The 19,915-nt window shown below is 38.6% G+C and overlaps 2 protein-coding genes across 2 annotated transcripts; both read right to left on the minus strand.

Moving 5' to 3' along the window:
• Positions 1–6,528: 6,528 nt before the first annotated feature.
• LOC139738328 (uncharacterized) lies at positions 6,529–7,918 on the minus strand. The gene is made up of 2 exons (XM_071648968.1): positions 7,587–7,918; positions 6,529–6,648 (listed from the first exon to the last, which is right to left on the minus strand). The coding sequence occupies exons 1-2, from the start codon at positions 7,881–7,883 to the stop codon at positions 6,604–6,606; spliced, it is 342 nt and encodes a 113-aa protein (XP_071505069.1). The 5' UTR covers positions 7,884–7,918; the 3' UTR covers positions 6,529–6,603.
• Positions 7,919–9,994: 2,076 nt separating this feature from the next.
• Positions 9,995–19,431, minus strand: LOC139738322 (uncharacterized). Its single transcript, XM_071648962.1, has 10 exons — positions 19,234–19,431; positions 18,071–18,326; positions 17,490–17,639; positions 14,808–16,715; positions 13,776–13,886; positions 13,358–13,474; positions 12,231–12,358; positions 11,288–11,543; positions 10,682–10,834; positions 9,995–10,005 (listed from the first exon to the last, which is right to left on the minus strand). The coding sequence occupies exons 1-10, from the start codon at positions 19,429–19,431 to the stop codon at positions 9,995–9,997; spliced, it is 3,288 nt and encodes a 1,095-aa protein (XP_071505063.1).
• Between the last annotated feature and the right edge of the window lie 484 nt (positions 19,432–19,915).

The following is a 19,915-nucleotide window of genomic DNA, read 5'->3' on the forward strand; positions in this document are numbered from 1 at the left end:
GTTCATTTGACCATGAAAATAATCTAAGTGATAGGAAAAAGGACGTTCTTTTCAAGAGCATTCGTTTGTTACAATTAAATTGTTGCGACGAGAGTTCAAAGTTCCCTATATCATCGTTTCATTCCTGTGCATTTGCAGTGTTGTCGATTTACTTGCAAATCTTTCCATGAGAAATATATATAACAGGACATGGAATCATGTCCTCCACATAATAACAGACAGTTTAAAAGAACACATAAATCATTGAATCAATTAATTGAAAATGATATGTATATGTATGTATGATAGATAGATAGATAGATAGATACATATATATCTTTCTAGGGCAAGGAATGGAATATCTAGGAGCGTGTGTAAGATGAATGTACCTGGAGGTATTGCTCTTTTTTAATCACTCTCAAGTTATCTTTATTCCATGTCAAATTCAAAAAAGGATGTTTCAGGCCCACAATTCTGGATGCTAACATCCAGCTGATCCCAGACTTGACGACTTATCCCAAAGGATTACTTATCAAGGAGGCAAATAAGGGTGGTGCCACAGTGAGCGCGGATGCAGTTTTCACAATGCGTCTATCCGGTTCCTTCACATTTTCACTCTCTGACGTCGACTGCAGCAGTGAGTTTTGAAAGATATTGTTGATTATAACGCGGGGACAAGCATAATTATTTCGACTTTTTTATTTTCTTTTATTTCTATTCTCGTCAAGCAATGTTTTGGTAATGTGACATATTGCCCCAAAATTTAACGTGTGGGTAATATATCATTATCATTATATAAATCTGAAGATGAATTTAACTGTTCAACAAGCATATTGTTCAGGGCTGTCTTTAAAGTCCTGAACACTTTGGATTTCCATCCCGTAGTTTGTAACTTTATGGTGGGTGTCTTTTTTTTTGTCAGTAAAATGTCAGTTTACTCATCCTCAAGCTCAAAAGCTAAAGTAGCACGTGGCGGCTGTAATCTTGCAGCTGTAAGTTATTAGGGTGTCGATGGGACTCTAGATAAGGAGGATCATCAATCACTTTTTTCTGAAGTTCCAAATAAAGATATAAATATCAAGATGAGCAATTTGTATTTCATGATATTGTATATTACATATTATATATCATATATTTTATATCAATTATTATATATTATATATTATAAATCATACATTACATATTAAATATTATATATTAGATATTTCAAAATATGCACTATATATATTATATATTATATATTATATTTTATATATTATATATTATATATCACATATCATATAATATATAATATATATCATGACATGCTAGTTGTACACTTCAGAGTCTTCATCACGCGCAGTGTCTATTCTTTTTCGCAAATCTAATCATGTCTCTATACATCACTGCCCTTCTTTTCATTCCTTTCGATCCATCTCTGACCATAGCTCCGTGTAATTCCCCACCTGCGGCTCAACCGGAAGGTATCTACGAGAGCGGAGCGAGCCAAACTTTCACCTGTGATAACTCGCAGGACCAGGCCACTCTAGAGTGCAAAGACGGAAACTGGTCCGATCCGTCCTTCACATGTCCGGATGATGATGATATCATCACAAAATAACGAAAAGCTGCATCTACAGCCTCTGCAATGCTAGATATCATGTTGATTACATATCATTCGAAAAAGACAAATGAAAATTGCAAGCTGAATCCTATGTTTATCGTGTTTTTATCCACCAACACATTATCTAACGCATATTTTTTCACAGTTCAAATGGAATACTGCATGTTTAAAGAAGACTTGTATGAAATTGATATTTCATCATTATACTTTAATCGTACTTTAATCTTTTAGGTGGATTAAATCGTTTCTTTTATATAAGATATTTGGTTGGAAACATTACTTATGTGAGTTACAATCTGCTCTCTATCAACAACACCAAGTTATTTAGTGTATCTATAAATTACAAAAGCAGCGTTAAACAGGGAAAAGGTAAAGAGCAGGAAAGAAAAAGGAAGACAAAGAAAGAAAGAAGAAGACAAAAGGTAAGCTAAGAATCCCTTCCCATGCCCTGAGGTCATGAACTGCATCTAAGCTACATAAGGAATGTTGAACAGTTTTAGCTCAAGACCAAAATATACATGTACTATCTGCAAAACTGCACGTACTCTTGCTCGCTATGTCGGACTACTTCATTGTTGCAGATATCAGGCTTTCACGCAGCATGTAGGAACCAGTAATCCATGCAAATTACACTTTTAAGACATTTTTTTTTCTTCAGAGAAATAGATTATCCATACACAAGACCAATTCTTGAATTACCACGCAGCGGGAATAATTCACTCTCTCCCGTTGTTATGTCATAACAGTGCTAAACGAGTGAAACATTTCGGAGGCTTTATTCGTAGGAATGGTATTCGGGAATTAAATATGATAACAAACAAACAAACAATCAAAGGTTGCGACAATCGCACCTTGTAATACATGTCGATTCATGCCTGCAAAACCAAGAGTTTTTAAACCGAAATGACTTTGTCTAAATTTTGTTACCTTATTGCTTACTAATTCTCGAGGTGATGTGAATATTTGAAACACTTTGTTTTCATTTAATTACGGTGTGTGTATGATTGTTTGAAATTATTTGTTGGAAATGGAAATAAATGAAATGAAACGAAATGAAGTAAAATGTTTAAGAGGTGCGTATATCGAGAGTTTAAGATCTAGATTTATGTTACTGTTTTCTGTGTACGTCTGTGCGTTGAATTTTTTAGGCCGGGTGTACAAATGATTTTCTACCTATTGAAAGCGATGGCATATTAGATAGTTCTCACATTTCGTCTTCAAGACATGCGTTTCTCTGTGCTAAAAAAAAAAGTGTAAATGGATCCTTCGGGATCTTTTTTCTTTTTTGTTGCTCATTAATCAGTTTCAACTGGAGCAGGGAGCAAGATTTGAAAATCAAAAGTTGCAATTTAGTTCCTTAAAACAAGAGACAGACTGTGTTTTCCATGGACATAGTCGCTCATTAAAGACACGAAGTTTGTTCTTCATTTGATTTCTGTGGTAAAATTCATGTCCAACTAATACCAACTATACAGTTTGATCGGCCTATGTTCATACTTGTGGTATCCTATATAAAGAAGAACTCCAGCACGTACCAAACAAAATACAGCTTCTAGTTCCTGCCAATGGATTGCATAGAGAGTACTTGTACGTGTGGCTGTGTGCATCAGCGTGTTCGTCTATGATTGTGTGTATGTGTGTGTGTGTGTATTTGACTTTAGCTAGAGAAGCTAATGTTCGCTGTGGAAAATCCCCACATATCACGACTTTGTAAGCCACCATTTTGTAAATCGTCCAAACAAATCTATGAATGTAACCGTGATAAGGTTCTCATTGAACTATATTCAAATTCAAATTCAAATTCAAATTTATTCCGTTTCTCGACAGTAAAAAAATAACATAACATACATCACTCTTTCTTCAGTGATAAGAATCGTACCAAAAAAAAATAAAACAAACAAGCAAAGTGAGTTTAACAGAGTAAAACAGTACTTGTATACTTGCAGATACATTACAAAGATACATTACAATGCCTGAAGTAAATTAAAGTAAAGTTGAATATCAACGTACACAAGGCGAAAAACGGAGGGACCCACTGAAAAGACGAAGCTTGTAGAGTGTGGGCCCCTCGGGAGAGAAAGAATCAGAGAAAATATTGGTAACAATTATCGGCATCAGGACAGCAACGAAAATGTCTGAAGCAACAACAGCGAAAATAGTTGTAACAGCAGAAAAAGAAAAAAATAGAGAGGAAAAAATGTTTAAAAACATTGACAAAATAGAAATAGAAATGGAAGCCCATAAAGAGTCAGACAGAAAAGGAAGAAAAACACAAAATAACAACATTAACATATAAACGGACATAAAACGACACTGGGACATCGACGAGGCTATAGTTAAACGCAAAAGACAGACTACGACAGGAAGTAAGACTAGCACAACGGAGATAACAATGCACGAGGGCTGGACGATGGAAAACAAAAACAAGACAGAGACAAGACCAGACGGAAAAAAAAAATCCCTCATTATATAAGCGTATAGAGTGCAGATCCCGAAGAAAATTCCATCAACTGCACGACTAACTTAACCCAAAACTTTATTCACGAACTTGGCGGTGGTCAGCCAGTACGAGCGACAATGTGTAATCAACTATGCGGATTTTATGAATAAATAAATATAAATAAATAAATAAAAGACAAACACCCGATTTTCTATTCCTTTTTTTCGAGGCTCACAGTCGATGGTTACTTAATGATCTCATTTCGACAATGTCGTCATATTCGTCATATCCGTGTTTAACTATACATTTGTACTACAGTACTTAATAATGCATTTGCACGTAAGACGTTTTGAGTTTGTCCAGTACTGTTTGACTACAACCTTGAAAGAGGTACTTCGTATGAATGTCATCTATAGTACACAAGAAAATCAATACCAGTTTGTGATTAGTCACTGTGTCAAACAAAACTTCGACAACCATCCAATAGTAAATATCACAGTATAATCAATCATAATGTATTTCATGTTCCTAAGTACTAAGGTAAACATGATTATGCAAACATCAGCAGTTCAGACGCAAGAAGTTCATTCTCTCTACAGTTCTCAAACGTCAGTCTTCGTTACATTTGCGCCTTTATGTCACTCATAAACATAATTTTCAAAGGACACGATTATGCAAGCTGATTCACACGAAAATATAACGTTTATATCTTGTATGAATATGAATAAATAACACTTTGGATAATTCCAACATCTCAAAAACTCCTCTATGGGTGTTGCGTCGTTTTGCACTCTCTCCCCTTTCTTTCGGTCTTTTTCTCTTCATCTTCATCTCTCTTTCTCTCTCTCTCTCTCTTTCTCTTTCCCTATTTGTACATGTATTATAGTTGTTCCTCTTTCTATTGAATTGTTGAGAGTTTCCGACAAAAACAGAATAGTTATTATATCTGTATTAACATATTTTGCACTTTGATTGTACTGAACACAGTAGTTTCTCTTGGTCCTCGGACAAAAATTTATACAAGAATTCAGAAACTAAAGTCTCCGTGAAAACGAAGGTTTCCTTGAATTCTGAACTAATAATAACAACATAAACAGTATGTAATTATATCAATGGTTTCATAGATGATCTGTCACGTCTGTTGAGAATGAAAAGGGCGTTAAGTTGTCTTGAACACTTGTGACAACTTAACGCCCTTATCATTCTCAACAGACGTGATGGTAAGTTATGACAATAATTGCAAATGCAGCACCAACTTAAAGTAAATGTCCTTTTTCTGCTGACCACAAAACATACACATATATCACGCGCAGACACACACAGTCACATGATTATGTATTAAATACATCATACACGCTCCTTGCAACACACATGCACTGGTTCCACGCCGACATGTACGTAACAAATAACTAGACTAGATTTTAGGGCCTACACATTTTCTTGGGAGTGATGCTGTCAGTTAACATAGACGTTTTTGTTTGATTCCAATTTAGGCCTCTTGATGTACTAGAATTGAGATTATTTTCTTTACAGTAAGATACGAAAACAGACAAATTTCTTAACAAAGCCTCATAAAAAATCTTTCATGTCCACAGGTCGTATTACAGCTGTTAATAATCTCCTGTAACTGCATTAAGTGCATCACGTTGGTGCAGAAAATGAAAAAGAATATCTTCTACGCCTTCCAAACTTGGTATTGGTGCATGCCTAAAACTTAATACTAAACATTGTAAATTATAATTCGTTGCGTGCAATGTTCGGTACTCTCAAACAAGCTACAAATACTGCATAGCACCCTCACCCGCCTTGCCTAACTCTCCTCTGGAACATAATGGATTGGTTGATGATATTACCTGGTCTTTCGTTTGGTGAAAATGGTTTAAAAAATGATTATTCCCCTTTCTTTCCCCACTATCGAAGACAAGAAGATGCACGCTGCTTCCTAAGGAATGTGTATACTCTACGGTGCTTTTTTAACATTCCGTCACGATATTCACTGGTCAGACAAGCAAGTATTTGACCTATTAAATCATAGTATTATACATTATCATGCGCTTGTGTGTAAGGTTATCATGCCTGGGCTAGTAGCGGTAAGTCTTAGCCAGCTAATTGATTATTCCCACATCGATACAAAATCTACAAGAATAATTTCGACTTCGGCTAGTATCGGGGTGCTTATTTTGTCCTTCACGCGTGATTAGTGTGATGTACGAAAACAATCTTATTTTGATACAAAGTTGAATATTTGAATTAATTATTTATTTGTTTTAACTGTCAGATTCAAGTTATACTGTACTCAATTAGAATGTTCAATTGATTAATTAATCAATTACTGTAATTAATTTATCAAGAAATCTTAATATTTGAATTAAACATTTACTTGTTTATTAAACTGTCGGATTCAAATCATACTGTGTTCAATTACTTTGTTCAATTGACTTTGTATTTCATTTATGTATAAAAAAGAAATTAACAAATAAAATCAAAATCAAATCAAATCAAATCAAGCTCTGAATGCTGGTGCATCTCGAGAGGCATATCAAGACAAGTGGGTGATATTGCGAGAGAGGAGGCCAGGTCTTCAACGTCCAGCCAGGTCATTGTAGATCACAGCCGGTCCTTTACCCTGTTTGAAGAAGAAGAGAAAGTATAACTCTCTATTACATAAAACCGACATTATATACATATATATATATATATATATATATATATATATATAATATAATATAAACATTTGGAGACAGAAAGATAGAGAGAGATGCATAAAGACGCTCTTGTAATACACACTTTTTATTGCATTATTTTTCTGACCCCCCCCCCAAAAAAAAAAAAGGGGGGGGGTGTACTGTGTGTTATTGTAGATTTTGCTAAACCACTTATACTCTCCCTCCAGTCAAGTATTTTGTCAGGGAAAATCATGTCGTGCCAACCTCCCTATTTCAATATTATATTACATGTGTCCTCTACATATCGTGATATGATGCTAATGCGTATGCAATTCATTTTCAAAATGGGAGCTCAAAAAGACACTTTCATATTAATGTTGTACGTGCCAACACGATGCTCCAAATAACATTGAAATGGATTGATGTGGTCTATTTGTATTGGTATCTTATTGGAAGTTAGATGATTAATATTTTTCCGTAGTCCGGGTCAATGAAGCAAACGGCTGTCCGGATGGGATCATGCAAATCCACAATGAAACAAACATTGAACCTGATTTGTTGTTGTTGTTGTTGTTGTTGTTGTTGTTGTTTTTCAGCATATCACTGCGTTTAATGACGGACGGAACTTCAAAATCCGATGATCGCAGCGATTCAATATTTCTAATGTAATGTTTGCATGTTTGGCCCCAGCAAGATGTGTGTTGTTCTGTTTCGTCTTCCTCCTCCACCTCTTCCTTTTCTTCCTCTTCTTCTCCATCTTCCTCTGTGTGTGTATGCATGTGGTGGGGGTGATTACAATGATGATGACGACGACGACAATGACGATGACGATGCTAGTGATGATTATATGTATGCATGTGTTTTGTAATTTTGTTTCAGTAAATTTAGCTATTCTCACCGATAGGGCGGCAGAGTATCGAGCGCCGGGAGTCATCAGGTGCTCTGCGGCGAACGGCGAATCGTTACGAGGCAGTTCCAAGGGGGGCTGCACACCCGGCCTCGTGTTGGGTCCATCCACTCTCCTCGAATACGGCACCAGCGAGTTTTCCTTTCCTGCATGCGTCGTCCTCCCCGGAGCGTCGGCCATCCTCAGGATGGACGTGCGGTATCTCTCCATAGGGGGATCGAGCACGGAATCGTGTTCAGAATCGTAGCGTTCCGACCCATCGATGCTCTTGGCGAAGAACGGTCCCATCTGATCGTACCCCCGCGTCCGAGGATTGTAAGCAAAATTCTAAAACCAGAATTGGAATGAACAAAGATAGGCCTATTAGGGAATTCACTTTGACCCCCTTGATTACATGGAATTAACAGAAGAAAGTCAAGTGAAAGAAAAGTCAAAACGCTTTACACATGTGTTTATCTGCGTAACAATATGGTGCTGATCTTCATGTACAGAAATTCAAATCGGAATTATTACATGTATTAAATATCTTTAACGTAGGCCTACACTTGCGCACTGCGACTTCAATACCATATCAAATTGCACTCGTGGTACGGCTTGATATTCTATACTTTGTATCTTATTCAACAATCACAGAATTGTGCAGAAACAAAATGAAAACAAAATACGCCGAACAGGTAATATGCCGCGGGGTGGGCCGTACCTCGTTTCCATGCATATAAATATCGTCGTCATTGTCGAGCTCCGAGTTGAGATACCCCCTCATTCTCCTCCGGTCGAAGTCGTCGTTGAAGTGTTTTGCGTTCCGGTGACGCCTAGCAACAGTTGCCAGGTAACACAGACAGAAGGAGAACACGATAAGAAGTACCATGATGCTCACGCCTATGGTTAGCACTGCAATCGCCCACGCCGCTGGAAAAGTAGACGGAAAAATCACGCGATTAACGTAAGGGGAAGAACGTAAAGATGCAGAGGATAAACTGGGACAGTATGGTAACGCGAAAAAACAACAACACCTAATCTTGTTTATTGTGGAAGTAATAGTCTTTGGGGTGATATCATGTCCACTAGACCTATTTCCGCCATCAGCCCCAAAACAACATATCGTTTTTGTCATGTATATGACTATCATGGCTGACACATTATACTAAACAGGCTAAACTTTAGCTGCAATAAGGGGTATCGAATAAAGCAAAAAAGACTTCAGGACAATTACTCCTAGGACATTAAGCCCCAGTCCTGGGACCTGTTGCACAAAAGTTGAAATCAAACATAAGTCAGAGACTCAATCTAAGTCTCTGAATACTCAGTTCTGATTGGCTGATTCCTGACATACGATCAATTTTCTGACTTATGTTGGATTGTATCTCTTTTATGCACCAGGGTCTTGGAGGGGTAATTGTCCGGATGCGATTATCTACTTTAATAGTCGTGAACAGAGCAGCAAAGATCGATTCGATCAAATGTCGATATTGCGCTATTCATAATCCATACAGCATGTTTTTGAACAAAACATGCATTTATAATGCTGAAAGGCCCTTTACGCGAATGGTATGCAAGGCATTGTGTTAGCCCCTGTTCGTGTTTGATTTGGGGAATGAGAAGAGGATAGATTGCTGTTTCCCCCCCCCCCCCCCCCAGAATCGTAGAATGTATAAGTATGTTAGTATTTATTATGCCCCTCTTATACTGATCATAGACACCAACATGCTGTTATTTGTTGGCTGCCCGTTTATCATTCGATAAAATACATGTCAAGTTTAGCATATTTCTTTGTAGGCCTACATTCTGCTGAAAAAGTGAAATAATGCTTGAATTTAATTGAATTGGATTGGATTGAATTGAATTGAATTGAACTGAACTGTATTGAACTGAAATAAGGCCAAGTGAAAAAAACCCAACATGGTTAAAATCATTAGTTTCTCGATGGATACGTCGCAAAGACAGAATGTAACCCCCATGTTAGGCTGTTTGTTGTTGTTGGGAATAGCTTTTCTATTAAATGTGTGACTTCCTCATACTTTACAACAGGGGGCGAAATGTGTATGGTTTGGAGAGTGGTGAGGGTGATTTCATAATGACATTTTCAAAGTAGTTGGGCTTACGTAATCCAGTCGGAGGGGAACTCGTTGTCGCGATGATTTCTATAGGAAATCAATGAGAAAGAAAGTAAGAGATAAAGAAAAGAGAGAGAATGTATAATATATGGTTTAAGATATTGCATGTTCCTTTCAAGCGAAGCATGAAATATGATTACGATCGGGAAATGAGAAATGCCAAAAGCTTGTGAACATTTCTTGATAAAACGCATATACATTCTAATCTGTCTCGAACAAGCGTATGTCCTTTCTTATGATCGTTCGCAGTTATTTGAACATTGCCGTGTATTTCTCTTCTTTTTTTCAAATCTGGACTTGATTTAAAGAAGGTGATTAAATAAGCCTTTGCTCAAAATAAGCTATACTTTCTCCAATTTGTGAATTGGTAGAAGAATTCACGTTATTCTTCTGTATTTTCTTTTTTTTCTATGTTTCGGTCATTCGATGTACCTGTGCTCCTTATCTTAATCTTTACGCTCGATTTTAAGTGAGACCTTCGCTCGACAAGCTTGCTTCTAAGTAGGTTCCATAATATTTCATTCTCAGATTCCAACTTTCATAGATCGACCACTATGTTCTATATCATGGTTGCAATACTCTATTATGCCTCCTACAGTTTGTAGCTGGATATCATGTATTATTTCATTATTTCATTTTGTAATATTACGTCTCTTAGCTGGATGTCATGTATTATCTAATTTTGTTATATTTGATGTATTTCTTTATCGAGAAATATGATAAATAAATTGAAATTGAAATTGTAATTGAAATTGAAATTGAAATTGAAATTGAAATTCAACGGCGTGTTGGCTACTGTTGGTTTTCTTGATTACATTCGTGTGCATAATGTTCGTGTTTGTGTGTGTGTGTGTGTTTGTGTTTGTGTATGTGTCTGTGTGTGCGTGCGTATGTGGGTGTGTGCGTGTTACCTTGTGTGTATAAGAAGCTGTTGATATATGGATGATGGTGCTGATATGATTAAATACGTACCTTCTCGACACACTCGACCAGGGAGAGTCGTCTCGAAGGCATCAGTGTAGCCTTCTCGGCAGGTGCACGTGAAACCTCCCGCCTCGTCCGAATCGGTACAGTCCGCCTCTGCCGCGCAGTCATTTAGTGTGGCTGTCAAGCACTCGTTTACACCTTCAACAATAGATCCGAATAGGTACTTAATCAAGGGGCCACGAAGGGATTCATCCTTTGTCTCTCAATTTGATGGGTGTGGTTGAGATGTACCTACCACATACCTGATGTGCCATCATTGCAAGGTGCAGGGACAACTGTATACTTGTTTAAAACCAAATTCCATATTCTGTTTATTTCTAACGTCAAATGAAAGTTTTGGCGTTTCTCCACCTAGCAACGGCAAGACAATTATGATTCATATTGGTAAAATGTCGACGCAAAAAAAACCCGAAAGAACAGAGACAGCAAGGAAGTACTGAACGATGAACGAATGGTACACGGAGAGGGAGATAGATAGATAGATAGATACATACATACATACATACAGTACATATATACATAGATGACTGCGTGTCTCGCAATGTTATGATTGCAGTAGGAGCTACAAACTCCTCCTCGTATACTACTAACCTTGGACTTCAATGTCGCCGATTTCATCGGAGCGTATTCTTAGCGATGTCGCCGAGGAACTGAGTGTATCGTTGACAAAGCCCTCATCGTTGACGAGCTGATCGTAGACGTTCTCTCGCAGCGCCTGGGCGTCATCCGTAAAAGTTCCTGCGAACACCGGTTCGATGTCCGCGACCACGCTGCCCTCACTGAAGCCGACAACGTTGACCGATAAGAAGCTTCCTTCTGCGATTCGATCCCTGAACAACTCTGTTACCTGCAGGTTTGATGATATATCATCAAATTATTGGTTAGGTTCTTTTAATCTTTCTTGCGATACACCGGTGCCCGGATGGACGATATCATTATGCTGTTTATACATAGACTATGATACTCTCCTATATCCAATTCAAAAGTAATGGTACAGTTTCACTTGAGGTGGGGCTTCAGGTTTTCAATATTTTGTTGATGATGATTTTTATTTTTTAGATAATAAGAAACCTCTTATGAAACATGAAAGAACATGTAATTCTAAGAGGAATCCAAAGTTTATTTGATAGAAATTGGTTATGAAATGGCTGAGATATCCCAAACAAAGCAATTGTGATAAAAGTAAGACCCAACTTTTAGTAGGATCGCTTTGTTTTACTTTTTGTTTATGGATATGTAAGTCATTTCCAAAACCGATTTTCATCAATAAACTTTGAATTCCTCTTAGAATTGTATGCTCTGTAACATTTTATAAAGTGCTTTTTAACTATCTCGTAAAAATGTTAAAAGCTGAATCCTCACCTCAATCATTACTATCATTAAATCAAATCCAGTCCTTCAACATAGAAAGTAGTGAAATATAAAATGTATCTATCTGCTGCAGACTTTGCAATTTTAGTGTCAGTGCGCCAAGGGCTGTGGAGGGGCATGACAACTGCGACATGACAGAAAGTAATGCCGATATTGTACTTACAGCGTTAGTTATTGCAGTCACTAAGTCCTGGTACTCTTGGCTTGAAGGGTCCGTGTAAGAAGAAATGAAAGTCGCCTCTACGCCGTCAATTTCTACAATCACCAACGCCATGCTAAACGTGACCGCAGCTTCATTAAATTAACAAAACAAACTAGGAAGATGAAGAGACGAAACAATGATGTTTTGGTGTGATTGTATAATGTGCGATGAGACAATTTTAACAAACCCTGGCTGATATCTGGTATGCATCTGCATGACTGTCTATTTCATTAAATAAGATAAGAAGATCAGGTTGTCTGCATGAAAATCCGTCTACAATTATTCCCCGCTATACTCCATTCATGTCAATTCGGAGAAAAAAAAACTAATAATATTTACTCGGTTTTTTTTTTTCATTTCTCCCAGAGGTTTACATAATATGAGTTCTAGATTTGCTTCGGCGTTTTCGCGAATATTTTTTGAATATCATATGAATCCACACATTCCAAAAATTCATAGAGATGCATCAAGTTTACTCCCCGTTCAATGTGACTTTCTTTCTTCTCATTTGGTAAGGTTCTCCCTTAAGTGGAGATGGGAACATTCGCCTCAAAGGTTCACTGGCATATACTGCTAAGCACGCTGTTTTTTTACACACTACGTGGGAATTCTAAAGCTGATTGATTTTGAGCTTCCTGTTACGTAGAAGAAATACTTCTGTCTGTAAAATAGGGACAGAATGAGGATAATAATGGAATGAAACTAAAAATTAATGTGATTATAGATGTTTGAGTACCAAGATTGCTTGGTGATCCAATGCAGGTTAAATAGATCTTTCCTTCGATTTTGGAGTGTGTGATTTCATCAAGATTACCTTGCCAAAACAAAATCTTTGAAATTGTAGGGAAGCAAACACGGAGTCGACGGATTTAGACCCATTGCGAATAGCAAAGGATAAAAAATGAATTGAGTAGGGACAATACACCTCTCCTTCGAAAGAACTTAAGAGGGGAATATTGCATCTAAATATCCTATATTTTTAACCATCGCGTCACAATAGTTCGTCATTACTCATGATGTATGTAGTAATCTTCACCCCGGACTAGCCCTTTCAGCGAGAATGAGAAGAAAACTAAAGGAGTACTTACAGACACAGACGCCCTCATTGTTCAAGGATCTTCCGGGTCGACATTGACAGACAAACATCCCATCAGCATTCTCTTCGCAGAGCTGGGTTTCAAAGTCGCAAGCATTCCCACATTCGTCTGAAAAAAAAACGGTTACAAAATCATCGTTATTCAGATAAGAGCATTTTGTTGATTACATTGACATTAGACTCTCATGGGCTGGTAGAATTACGACCGTGTCAACACAATTTGTACAACATTTTTGTTTCGGGTTTTTTAAAGATATTTTTGAAGAAGTTAATCGTGGCTTTATGCCGGGTAAAGAGAGAGCATACAAAGTACGTTCAAGTTTTGCGTTACGAACTTCTCAACGTGGGCTGAACAGGTTATACTTACTTTACATAAATGCATATTCATGACAATTTCCCTTTTGTTTTACCTTGACATGTATCACCGACCGGAGTCTTGCCCGGCAGACACACACAGACCGGTCCTTCCGCAGACTCTGCGCAGTATTCACCGTCATTGCAGCTCACCGTCCCGCAAGGTTCTGAAAGAAATAACGCACAGGTTTCTTTTGTTTAATTCGAGACCCCCTCTGGACCACCATCACAAAACATCATTTACGTGGACAAATAATCAATCGCCAAAGATAAAGACAAGGTCAGCACTTGGATGAATGGGTTTCTTGTTTCCTTCTAGGTTCAAAGGGATGGTATAGTATTGGTTGAGAAGAGGATTCAGCTTTTAGCTTTTTGCCAGAAACTTAGAAACCACTTTATGAAATGTTAAAGAGCTTACAATTCGAAGAGGAGTTCAATTTTTATTTGATAAAGATCGGTTTTGAAATGGCTGAGATATTCAAAAGCAAAGTAAAACAAAGTGATCCTGGAAAAAGGTGGGTCCCATCTTTTATTAGGACTGCTTTGTTTGGATATCACAGCCATTTCAAAACCAATTTTCATCAAATAAAGACTGAATTCCTCTTAGAATTGCATGTTCTTTCATACTACATAAGAATTTTCTATTTATCTCACAAAAAAAGTTGGAAACCTTAAGCCCCATCTCAACCAAAACTATATTATAATCCTTTTAAAGTAGATCTTTCCTCCTCAATTTGGGACAAAGTCAAACAGGTTCACTATAAAGAGGGTCAAAGAGTGCTTGATTCTTAATTTATCTTCAGATTAGTTTCAACACTATTACAATGCGTGGCGGTCTAATGGATTGTGCGTTTTGCTTTGAATGTCAGTTCCATGGTTCAAGCCTTAGCATGGCATTCTTGTCAGAGATTGAGAAAGAATTTAAGATTCGCAACTCTCCATTACATCCGAAATGAGAAAAATACGTGCACATGTTTGGAAGGCTATGGGTATTGTGAAGGTTATATTAATGTGGCAAGGATGATAACAATTCTCTGTTGTAAAGGGACAAATAAATGCCATGAAGGAATGAACAGATTATATGATACCTTCGGTTGGATTGGGTTCAATGGCCTCCGTAGTCCTCCCTAAAGTTGTTTCTTGTGATTCCGTAGCCGCTTCAGTAGACTTCGATAGAGTGGTAATGGCACTGGTTCCAGCAGCCATGTCAGTTTCACTTGCTGAGACAGATGTATATGTTTCTTCAGAGCCTACTGTCGTTGCCGATTCTGGCAATGGTGATGTGCTTCTCGTGTCTATTGTAAGACCACTGGTTTCTGCTACAGTCGTGTCAGACGTTGCTGCCAAAGTTCGCGGGTCGGTTGGAGTAAACGTCTCATCTGAAAATGGTTCGGTTGACACCGTCGATGAAGTTTCGGCTACTGTTGTACCGACGTTTCCCTCGGTAACGCCGACCGTTTGTGAGGAAATTGAAGGCTCTTCTGATGCTGTAAATGCCACTGTGGTCATCATAGTCCCACTGTTTGGAGAGCCTGTGATTGGACCAGTCTGTTCTGTTTCCGCCGAAGTAAGTGGGTCGGTTGCAGTAGACGTCCCATCTGAAAATGGTTCTGTTGACACCGTCGATGAAGTTTCGGCTACTGTTGTACCGACGTTTCCCTCGGTACCGCCGACCGTTTGTGAGGAAATTGAAGGCTCTTCTGATGCTGTAAATGCCACTGTGGTCATCATAGTCCCACTGTTTGGAGAGCCTGTGATTGGACCAGTCTGTTCTGTTTCCGCCGAAGTAAGTGGGTCGGTTGCAGTAGACGTCCCATCTGAAAATGGTTCGGTTGACACCGTCGATAAGGTTTCGGCTACTGTTGTACCGACGTTTCCCTCGGTACCGCCGTCCGTTTGTGAGGAAATTGAAGGCTCTTCTGATGCTGTAAATGCCACTGTGGTCATCATAGTCCCACTGTTTGGAGAACCTGTGATTGGACCAGTCTGTTCTGTTTCCGCCGAAGTACTTGGTTCCGTTGCAGTAGACGTCTCATCTGAAACAGGTTCGGTTGATTTCGTCGTTAATGTCCTGACTACTGTTGTAACGACGTTTCCCTCAGTTCCGCTGACCGTTTGTGAGGAAATTGAAGACTGTTCTGATGCTGTAAGTATCACTGTGGTGGCAAAAGTCTCACTAGTTGGAGAACCTGTGACTAGACTAGTCCGTTCTGTTTCCGCCAAAGTACGCGGGTAGGTTGCAGTAGACAGTCCATCTGAAGGAGATTTCAATTCCGTCGCTGAAGTTCTGTCATTGACCATTGTTGTATCGACGCTTGCCTCAGTTCCGCTGACGGTTTGTAATGAAGTCAGAGACTCTTCTGATGCCGTAAGTAACGATGTGGTTCCTACAGTCTCACTGCTTGTAGAGTCTGTGATCGGATTTGTCCGATCTGTTTCCATGGTAAATATCGTTGTTAGCGAAATAACAGTCCCACTCGCTGCGGAAACTTCCAAAGTTTGTGCTTCTGAAGTGGAATCTGTCAGCTCCATCGTTGTCATTAGATTAGTAAGCCCGTCCTCCGTTACTCCAGTCACACCTGTAGTGCTAACGGACTGCACAGAGGTGAACGTCCCAGCTGATCCTGTTTGCGTCTCCACCACTTCTGTCAGACCTTCACCTGTTACAACCGTTCTCTCGGGGCCGCTGACGATTGAGGTAGCGGTGTCTGTATTCAGGTCCGTACGGAGTGACATTGTCTCTGTTACTTCCAAAGTTGCTTCCGTTGTAGTCGGTTTCCGCGAGGACGTTTCTCCGTTGAAGTCGGTACTTGCGAACGCTGCGGAGGATGTTAGCGTTTCGGTCAGGGTGAAGGTTGCGTCGGTTGTTACCATGGTTGCTGCTGTATCGGTACGACTCGAGATTGTGGAGGGCGATCCTGGTCCTGTCTCGGTGATGACAAATGTGGCAGTCTGTGTGTAGTTAGCAGAAGTGGGATTCGTAGTGGCTGCAAATGCTGTGTAACGGAAAAGTTCGATATTGCACATGGTTTAGATCAAAGAATATTATTTCATTTGTCTGTCATTCAACATTGCTGACGTGTCCAAGTTTCCAAACTATACCTTCGAAGTCTTTGCATTTTCAACGTAACACGGTAAGTGAAACGCTGTTGTAAGTTTGACGAAATTATCGGTTGCATTTTAACAGAAATAGTAGGCCCTCCGTCTTTACAAGGCAGTTATATGAGTAAGTATCATCTACCGGTATGCAAATTAGTTGAGTGATGGTGTCGTCAGTTAACACTTCTCCAGATTGGTCGGCCTGCACACCCGAAATCCATATCTAAACTTGAAGTAAACGAAGAATTAAATCATTTTCATAAAACTATACTGATTTAGCAAATGAGTGTTTCTGTTAAGGACACACTCGTCACTTCTAAAGATGTGCCCCAAGCATTTTCATATTGACCGCGTGTACATACCGTACATTCATATTTGCTGGAAATAAATGTCACTGAACTTAGAACTTGAATGGAACATGGCATAGAGAAAAAAAAACTGTTTCACGCAAGTGAGTGTTCGTTCAATTTTGCAAACAATTGACGTCTTGAATGCAAGAGGGGTGAAGATATGGGTGTGATTTTATTTTTTTCAATTTGTACAAAGGGAGACAAATTGAAGAAAATCATGCCCCAGTTGAATCTTTGTTGTAAGTTTCACTTTGTAGACACTACCACTGTGCCAGTAATATCCAATAGTTGATCACATTAAAGTGATTAGTACAAACTCACATTCTCCACACACGCGACCTGGGAGGGTGTCTGGAAAGTAATCCGTAAAACCGTCGTGGCAGGTGCAGGTGAAACCGCCCGCAACGTCCGTGTCCGTACAGTTCGCATCAGGCGAGCAGTCATTCAGTGCGTTTGCGCATTCATCGACAGCTGTAGCGTTACAAAATATAAGAGACAGCGAGAGAGAGAACTAAAATTTGCCGCAAGTATACTTACTTACGTGCATATTCTCCAAACAGGTCAGTAGAATATTTTCTCACTTTGCATGATACCTTAACATCATATTCGTAACTATATATTATTTCTTATTCTGGATCCTGTTGATCAGAAGAACAAGAGCATTCTCATTTTCATAGTTCGCATCGCAAAATATACATTACAAAATCAACAATCCATAATCCAATCCAACAGAAATGAAAGACGTCTGATCCAATTTCGGTCATACAATACAGCATGTGTTAACATCGATACAATTCGAAACCACGAAAAAAAAACCATCTGCTGAAAATACAAAAACAGAAAAGGACCTATTATTCCTCGCATATTTCTCACGTTTGAAAACAACGGAAAGATACTGATACCTTGAACTATTACGTCATTGATATCGTCAGAGCGTATTCTGAGCGAAATCGGCGTCGCGCTTGATGTGTCGTTGGCGAAACCCGCGTTCTGCATCAACTGTTCGAAGATGAGAGTCTGGAGTGCCGTGGCGTTACCAGCAAAAGAGCCAGAGAAATCCAGTTCCACATTAACCACAACGCTTCCATCACTGAAGCTGATGACGTTTACAGATTGAAAGTCATTTTCTCCGAGCCGCCCGGAGAAGAGCGCGGCGAGCTGAAAAGAATATAGATAATGTTTCAGAGTAATATTGTAAGCTTGAAACACGAATATCATGAGATTGCTCTGAAAGTTTTGCCCCTGTCTATTGCAACGGTAAATTCTATTAAGTTGCATGTTATAATACATACGTAAAGAAAAAATATATAGAAAATGTAAAGAAAAATATTATGCTATTTACATTGGTGATGACCTACAGGAAATATCATACATTGAAATATGGGTAGATGACGATTTTGACTCCCCCCCCCCCCCCTTCATTAAATCAACACAAAACAAAAACGTAAGTGAGACAATAATCATATTTTCTTTTTCACCGAATGATTTGTTCATAGTCTCGAGAAGACAGTAAAAATATGAAAGCAATATCTCCCTGCTGTACATACCTTAGTAAACACTCCATCGTTACGTAAAGAACATAATTCAAGAGATTAAACTTTTTTTTTGCTTTATAACCTTACAATGTCACAAATATCAGCATTGTTCTTCAATTCCGTATATGTCTACGATATCGCAGAAGAGATAAGTAGATAGACACGTGCAAGTGTTATTGGCTTCGATGGTAGTTCTTCTGTTTTTCTTTATGCATTGCCATCGTCATAGCGTCGGGTGTGTAGGTTTTACAACATAATAACTATAATATATAATATATAATCGTTGGCGTTCCATGCCAAAGACCCGGGTTCGATTCCCGGCGGAGACCAACTTTTCAACTCTTGCACTTTTTCGAAAAGGGTGAACAGTGAGAGGAATAATGATGCCAAAGCTACGGCACCGTTTTTTACTTCCTCTCTGATATCACACACACACACACACACACACACACACACACACATATATATATATATATATATATATATATATATACATGGAAAGAAATACATCATAATTTCATTGTACTCACAGCATTTCTTACTGCTGTGGCAAGCTCCTGATACTGGGTTGAATTCGGATCATTATAAGCATCTGCGAAATCTGCATTTTCACCGTCAATCTCCACAATAACTACGGACACTGCGAAAGTAACTGCAGCTGTAGAAGAATCAGAGGTACTGTGTATTAGTTTTGGTATGTATGACCGGGACACTGCTGTTTCTAACATGCCTGATAGAAATGTACTGCAATGCGGACCATTAAATCATTGAAATAAACCCTTACGCAGTTTTGGTGAAGAGATTTTATCTCCAGATATATCTAACATATATCATTTTCGAGTGTCAAATGGGTTTCTTCTTTAACATCTTCTGTCATGACATTTATCAATGCTTTAACCTGTTGAGGTCGAGTCCCAAGTATACTCGGGCAGGGGTCTATGGGAAATGCGTGTTGTAGCAAAATCAGTCCGTCCTCAACGGGCTAAAGACAATCGACTGGTTTAAGTTCATTTGCATGAGGGTAGTGATCATCTTCACTTGTATAACGTGGATGGAATCGTTAGCATGGTTAGTGTTGGTTAGTGAGAGAATAAAGCGCGATACAAAAGGCCAAAATTAAAAGTGCCGGAAAGCCATGTCATCAGATATCTTCTATTTGTTCACCTTTATTACACATAATTAGCAAGTGAATTACTCCTCTGCTTCCAACAT

This window comes from Diadema antillarum, unplaced genomic scaffold, assembly GCF_040938485.1.
Source record: "Diadema antillarum isolate AM-2024a unplaced genomic scaffold, OU_Dant_1.0 seq00000735_RagTag, whole genome shotgun sequence".
NCBI lineage: Eukaryota > Metazoa > Echinodermata > Echinoidea > Diadematoida > Diadematidae > Diadema > Diadema antillarum.

What these genes read in the sequence shown, in the direction of transcription:
- LOC139738328 (XM_071648968.1), bottom strand. Translation starts at nt 7,883, where the DNA reads ATGGGACCGTTCTTCGCCAAGAGCATCGATGGGTCGGAACGCTACGAT. An exon ending in GATACTCTGCCGCCCTATCG is followed by an intron (nt 6,649 to 7,586) that starts GTGAGAATAGCT and finishes TTCTTCAAACAG; the next exon opens with GGTAAAGGACCGGCTGTGAT.
- LOC139738322 (XM_071648962.1), bottom strand. Translation starts at nt 19,431, where the DNA reads ATGTTAGAAACAGCAGTGTCCCGGTCATACATACCAAAACTAATACAC. An exon ending in CCACAGCAGTAAGAAATGCT is followed by an intron (nt 18,327 to 19,233) that starts GTGAGTACAATG and finishes TATTCTTTTCAG; the next exon opens with CTCGCCGCGCTCTTCTCCGG. An exon ending in TGAACCCAATCCAACCGAAG is followed by an intron (nt 13,887 to 14,807) that starts GTATCATATAAT and finishes TATTTCTTTCAG; the next exon opens with AACCTTGCGGGACGGTGAGC.